This window comes from Ipomoea nil, unplaced genomic scaffold (genome assembly GCF_001879475.1).
Source record: "Ipomoea nil cultivar Tokyo-kokei standard unplaced genomic scaffold, Asagao_1.1 scaffold2423, whole genome shotgun sequence".
Taxonomy (NCBI): Eukaryota; Viridiplantae; Streptophyta; class Magnoliopsida; order Solanales; family Convolvulaceae; genus Ipomoea; species Ipomoea nil.
In genome coordinates this window covers 85,809-93,557 of record NW_017618851.1, presented here as the reverse complement: position 1 = coordinate 93,557, position 7,749 = coordinate 85,809, and the positions used below count along the sequence as shown (strand labels likewise).

The window sequence follows — 7,749 nt, the reverse complement described above, 5'->3', positions numbered from 1 at the left end:
CATGTGTATTTGTACCTTACGAAATTCTGTAATTTGTTTTTTATGAAATTATGTACCTTATGGATATAAATTCTGTATTTGGAATTAATAATACTATATGGCCGACTTGAAGAGGCTATTTTGCCGATCACGTACACCATAACCTTTTCCTAGAATAGATATACAAAAATATGAACTTCGATCAATTCTTATCTGATCTCTTCCTTAACAACCCATCCGCCCACGGCTTCCACCACCGCTACTCAAAGCTAGCGGTGCCATTGCTTTCTTGCTTGCTTTAAGTCTTTAACGCATGAATGAAGCTAAGGAAGCCAAGTCTAAACACATTTCTCCATTCTAAATTTAACCTGAGAATGAAAGAGACAAACACCAACGACGTCACCAACCAGGATATATGCATGCCTCCGATCCTTAGCCTCTTCAAAACCAACAGTCTCACCCTCCTCGATCAGCTTCTGCATTATATTGAGAGAAATCCATCCACCAACATACACCCTCAGGCCTCAGCTTAAAATTTTCTTTTCCTTTTCCTCTTTGTAAGAAATGGCCGAAAATCAGGTGGCGCAAAACCCAAGCAACAGCAGCAGCTCCAACACCACCCGCCGTTCCCGCTCTATCTACAGCAGTGATCGGGATTTGGAGTCAGCTTCTTCGCTTTCTTGCCGTATCTGCCTTGACAGTGACACCAGAGAAGGCGACCAACTCATATCTCCTTGCCGCTGTAAAGGCTCCCAAGAGTTCGTCCATAGAGAATGCTTGGACCACTGGAGATCTATCAGAGTGAGCGGGCAATATCATTTTTGTTCCTACACATAACACATACATATTGTGCGCTGTAATTCAGTTTAAACGATTATATATATAATTGTATTATTGTAGGAAGGTTTTGCTTTTACCCACTGCTCCACTTGTAAGGCAGCATTTCAATTACAAGTGAAAGAGGTGAAATATGACATTGTCACAAGACTAAAGCACAAGCTCTTTGTGGTCAAGGATTTTTTTGTTCATTTCCTGATTGCTCAAGCAGTAAGTATAATAATAATAATATATATAATGTTTCTTTATACATTTTCCTACCTTTCATGTTTCATCCTATACTAGCTAGCTCATTAGATGTACCTATATATTACTCTTATGAATTCTTATTTCTCCCCAGCTAATTGTAGTGCTTGGTGGGTATATGTACATTGTGGATTACGAGGGAGTGATTCACAAGGCTGTTGATAAGTATTTGAGCTTCTTGTCTTCACAATCCAATATTTCCTTCTACTACAGCATGGGTACGCATATTTTTCATCCCTAACTTTCTTTATCAAATTATGTAAAACTACTTTCTTTTATGGTAGAGTAAAAGTCTCACTAATATAATTCTCTTGTTGAAAGGTTGTTATTAATTAGCAGCTTTAATTTTCTATCCAACAGTTTATATTAGTCTGATGATGATGTAAATGAAACAGGAGCACTGGTCTTCCTTATTGGCTTGGGATGTTATTGTTTCTTAAAAACTTGCATCTCCCTTGCTAATTTGGACCAACGTATAGCCGGCTGCCAAAACTTTTGCCTGGCCATGTTGATGTGGAATTGCCTTCCTGCTACAATGTTCATCATTCTTACCATATATGTCTTCATTTTTTGTGGTATTGCTTATGGTTTGTTTCTTGCTACAACATTTGTACATAAGAGTTGGCATCGCCACTACCAAATCCTAGAGAAGCGAAATCTTACAAAGGTTTAATCATTCAACTTTAATACGACTGTCAATTTTTTCAAGAGATGACGCATCATATTCCATTTAAATAATATGTTATTTTTATTTCAATTCTTTCTCTTAAATGTTACAGGTGTACGTAGTGGTGGATCAACATGGCCATTATACCCCACCAACACTAGATCCGAGGCATGAACAACACCTTCGATCTCTTAATCTATTGTAGAGCTGAGGGAAATATTTAATTGATGGCTCCAAATATCTTGCATATGTCATTTAAGGTTCACGTGATTCTTGGGTGGCATGTGTTGCCGTATGTGTGATCGGTACCCTCGTGTACTATGAAATCGGTGGTTCTGTTGGAGGGACTGTTGGAGGGGGAACGACGGTTTCCAGAGGAATAAGGTTGGACTTGGTGTACAGGAGTCCTGGAGGTAAAGGTTGGAACTAGATATAAGGTTGGGGGTAGCCATAAGGTTGGAACCGGGCATAAGGAAGACATATCAACTCGTGATGGGTGATGTCACGAGGGCTTGTGTAGCCGTTGTTGTGAGTTCTCTTCTTGTGACGTGTGTAGTCACAAAGGCATGTGTTGCCTAGGCATGTGTTGCCATTGGTCTTGTCTCTATCCTTTTGAGTTGTTGTTGTCCTTGTGGTCTTGGGATGTGTTCCCGTGTTCTTGTTGAGAGCCTGAGTCTTGTGTTGACTATTACTCCTGGTTTTGTACTTATATACTTATGTATTCCGTTTCGAAAATGGCTTTACAACTTATATATTACCTATGTATGTTTTTTCACATGTATTGGTGGGTTACCAGCATTATTCGCTGACCGGGCGTCGTCCCATGTTTATTGTGTTCTTTCAGGTGATGTCTAGGCGAGTGCACGGTCTAGTACTTGCTAGTATAGCTTCTCCCTTTCGTTTTGTGGCCTGTGTGCCAGTTTAGATGTAGAACAATGAGACAATGGGTTTAGATTTAAACATTGTTGATGTTGTCTGTGCGTTCATCTCTTTGGTGAACGTGGCATAGCACCCCGTATTCCAGTTTATTCATATACATCTATCTTTCAGTCTTCCGCTGTGATTGTTGTTTGGTTTAGTTATCTGCATGTTTAAGGCTTTAAAATAGCATGTTTTTAGGGGGTGTTACAAAAACTCCAGCCATAGTTTGATACCTTTGTGTATTGCGTTGTGAATAATCATAGTAGAAATTTCTGCAGAGTAACGATGTCTCCGACTTGGTCTCCGGACAATATAGATGGTGTATTTCAGGTGTTCTGGAGCAGTGGCAGGACCTATACTTTTATAGCCTTATATACCATCAATATAGGCTTTGTAACGGAAAACGTTATTTCCGTTACAACATTAATGCTACCACTTAATAGTCATAAAATGCTAAATTAAACTTGCACCACATTAATGTGACTTAATGAAATATTGTTTACAGTTTATCCATAGGGTAATGACAGTTTTCCTTTTTAGCTTATAAGCACTTCAAAAGTAAAAAATGAGTTGTTCCTGCACTAATCTATCTTGTCTATAGACTTCTAAGTGTCATGCAAGTTGCATCCTTCAAATGACTCTTTTTGTTCTTCCTTGAATGATCTCCTTCCAAAGTTGATCTTCCTTAAATCATTCTTCAATGAGTCTCCAACATGCTTGGAATACCGTGGAGATTCTCTTTCATCATCTAAGAATACCTGTCAAGATTTCTTCTGGTCTTAGACTTTTACCGATCCCCTAAACTTCCTATCGACCTAACTCCTTCCGCTTGTTTCCTTCTGAATCTCTTCCTTTCGAAGCCTCCCTTTAGGATGCTTCCATCCGAAACTGCTTCCTTCTAGTAAGTCCATCTGCATAACTTATCTAAATTTACAAGCAAAGAATGAGGGGTCATAAGTGTTTAAATAGTGCTCTTTATATCATCAAAATCTATTACAAATATTCGTAACAAATAAACTTCTAAAAACTTTCTAAAAATATGCATCAAATACTACACATTGTAAAGACTCTATAATAGTATAGTATAGATTGAATACCACCTAACTTTTATGGCATGTTTGGTTCATGGAATAGGTCAGGAATGAAATAACATTCCTTGGAATAGACCTATTCCATTGTTTGGTTGGGTCATTTTGTCATGGGAATAACATTCCTAGGAATAAGCTATTACCTTTTTAAATGGAATAGCCATTCCTAGGGGGGCCTTGGTATTAGCTATTCCCGTGCTCTTGGGAATAGCTTTTATATCACAAATAACAAAAATACCCTTTGCACATTATTTAATATTTATATTTAATAAATATAATGTATTATATAAATGTATATATTTAATTAATTATAATTTTTATCTATCAATAAATATATATGTAAATAAATTATATATATATATATATATATATATATATATATATATATATATATATATATATATATATATATATATATACATACACACACACATTTTGCAACGTTGCAATTGGCATCTTGGAAAAAGAAAAGTCTTTCCCCAAAACGCCCTTGACATTTATATTTATATAGTGCGTAAAGTTTTTGTTTATGTAGTCAACAATCATACCGTGTTTTACTGGAGTAATAATAATAATAATAATAATAATAATAATAATAATAATAATAATAATAATAATAATAATAATAATAATAATAATAATAATAATAATAATAATAATAATAATAATAATAATAATAATAATAATAATAATATAATAATAATAATAATAATAATAATTATTATTATTATTATTATTATAATTATAATAATAATAATAATAATAATAATAATATTTTGTACAGGGGTATTTATGTCTTTTTATTTTTATTCCTTAACCAACCAAACATTGGAATACAATTCTTAAAATTTATTCCTTCAGCGAACCAAACAAGAGAATACAATTCCTATTCTATTACTTACATATTTCATTCCTTACGGAATAGTTCCCATGCCATTCCCTCCAAATCCAAATTAATTAAATTGAATACACCCCCTTAGTTAAGTTTTACTAACTCATCCATACAAATCTAGATTGAGTATACACCCCTATAATTAAGTTTTAACAACTCATCAATTATCATCAATATTGCATTAAGAAGACTTAATTATTTATTTTAATATGAAAACAGTTAGGACATGATATTTATTCTCAATTATAACTATAAACAACAATACACATGCATCATTACTACTACTTTTATCACAAACTGAAAATACTCATTTTTTTTTATTATATTGAAAATAATTATATTTTATATTATTTAATTTTTATATTTAAAATTTATATTAATTATTTACTTACTTTAATTTCTATATTGGGCATTAATTTAATCGTGCAATGTGCGTATATATTATAACTAGCACGTAAAGAAATATGAATTTCCCTATCTCTAACTTCTGTAACAACCTGTCCATGACAAATTATATTATGGATCATGGTCCGCCTTATAAGGTATATTTTTAATATACTGAATGAACATTATTTGTATACTAAAAGTTCGAGTTAATAACCAAAATGGTCTATCGACCATGCTATAATTACCAATTTAGTCCTCAACATCATTCTTACCTAGTTAAGTCTTCAATTGTGTAATCTTTGTCCAATTTAGTCCTCTGTTAACTTTTCTGTTTGTTGATGATTAAAACTAGGGGTAAAATTTTAATTTCATAAGCTTCGTGAGGAGAGACAAGCACAGCCAGGTTCCCTGCAAGACAACGCTTATGTTTTCCATTTCACACTCAAATTTGGAGCATTTTGTAAGTATTTTCCCTAAATACAATATATTATAATATATTGAATTAATTAAGTGGTTGTGGTGCAAGTGGAAGATTAAGTCACTTAATCTGTTAGGCAACTCAGGATATTCAGTTAAGCTTTAACTGGATATCTGCCTACGTTGATGGCATGTAGGCTTCTAAGCAAAACAGTCCTCCCACAGCTCCTGTATTCAGAATACACGCACCATCAGGTATTCGGGAGAGAAGTGGTAGACAAAACTATTCTGTAGGTTTACCGTCCCATGGCAATAACAACAACTATGGCAAGGGATATTCGGATGATCTTGAAGCTTCCGCTACTACGAGACAGGTTACTCGTTACTACAGTTTATGTTAGTCAATTTATTATCTAACATTTGGTATCAAAGCCCTATTAATTTCTGCCTAGTTATCAATTATATTAAATTGTAATATAATTTCATATACGTATACTGTGCTTCGTATATGCTATAGTTTTTCAGAGTGCTTAAGTTTTTTTATTCTTTTGAAACATGATATGTTCTTCTGTTGCCAGTCGAGAAAGTGCCTACCATCGCCGGACTACGAACAGAGTCAGTGTCCACCGGCGGCTATGATGTAGCGGCGGTGCCGTGGGGCATTGTGGGCTGTCATCAGCGCTTCATCATCCATGGATGAACGTGCACCGGATGTTGCTGCGTTTTGTTCCACGAAGAAGATGGTCGCGATCTTCTTGTTTTCTCTCCGAAGCCGCCACTGTTACGCCTTTAAGTCAGGCGTCGGCAGTAAGGTACGGAGTTGGCATTGCGATCTTCCCGTTTCCCCTCTCCAGCAATAAGGTGGTCGCTGGGTGTTCTCCGTCGCCATTCCTCGTCCAGAACGTGCGGTCGTGTGCGGCGTCGGCGGAGCAGTGCTTTAGTGAAGCGAGATGGCGAAGGCGCTGCACGGATTTTTGGTGACGTGGCGGCGTCGCAACGGAGGCTCTGGCGAACCTGGACCTGCGACGAGTAGTTCCGGCGAAGGCGAGCTGGACTCTCCGGTGACGTCGCTGCATCTCCACGTTTTTGGGCAGATACGGCTACATCGGGTGACACTGTTTTCTTCTTCAGTCGGCACTGCATCAGGCCATATGGCGGTGGCCTGCTGTTGCTCCTCATCTGAAGAAGGGGGACGGCAGGATGATGGCCGATGCTTCATCCCCGCTTCGCTGGTTTTCCGGCGTTTCTTTGAAAGAGGAAGGAGATAACTGGTACGCTACGTTTCTATTTTCTGCAATCTACAATTATTTTTTTACCATATAAATATTGCCTCATTGAATTGAATAACACACACACACACACACACACACACACACACACATATATATATATATAGTGAAAGGTTCCCGTGCGGTTGAATGCTTTCCGTGCGGTTGTGCGGTTGATTAATGTGCGTGAGATTTGTACTCAATGTGCGTGAGTGTTGTGCTTAATGTGCCTGAGATTTGTACTTAATGTGCATGAATGTGTAAAATGCAGCAGAAAATATGGATGTCAGCTTCTTCCCCATCCCTCGTAGCCATTGCCCCCTCCCTGATGATGATGATGATGCGGAGGCGGGCTATGGTGGTTAAGAATTATGGGAATAATACAACAAAAATCCACACTTAGCTGGTGTGCAAATTTTGCTGTGCGTGCGTCATCTATATAAACATTCAACTGCACTGAAGGTAGCTGATAATCCAGAATCCATGGCCAAATTGAAGGAAGAATTAACAAGAAGATTGGGCGTTAATGTGCGTGAGTTTTCTGTTCTGCTTCCTTCTGAGCTCGTAATTCTGAACTACTCACGCACATTAAGCACAAATCTCACGCATATTAAGCACAATACTCAGACACATTAAGTACAAAACTCACGCATATTAACATTACGCACATTAAGTACAAATCTCAGGCACATTAAGTACAACACTCACGCACATTAAGTATAAACCTCACGCACATTAATCCACCGCACAACCGCACGGGAAGTCACAAATGCACCTGATCCCTTCCCTATATATATATATATATATATATATATATATATATATATATATATATATATATATATATATATATATAAATTTTGGTAAATGGTGTTTATGTTAGGTTTAAAGTTGCTATCTTTATATTACCTTAATTAATTATATATTATTTTATTGGCAAGTGGTAAATTATATGGTAATTGCTTAATTTTGAAATCATAATGCCCTTTAGTTATTCTTTAAATTTTGGCATTACAAATTTCAAATTGAGATTAATTATGGCATTAT

General features: G+C 36.2%; 1 protein-coding gene across 1 annotated transcript; it reads left to right on the top strand.

Annotated features, from left to right (window-relative positions):
• The first annotated feature begins 543 nt into the window (after positions 1 to 543).
• LOC109152521 (E3 ubiquitin-protein ligase MARCH1-like) lies at positions 544 to 6,134 on the top strand. The gene is made up of 4 exons (XM_019300223.1): positions 544 to 780; positions 880 to 1,026; positions 1,157 to 1,280; positions 6,013 to 6,134. Exons 1-4 carry the CDS (start codon positions 544 to 546, stop codon positions 6,132 to 6,134), a joined length of 630 nt encoding a protein of 209 aa, XP_019155768.1.
• Positions 6,135 to 7,749: the final 1,615 nt, after the last annotated feature.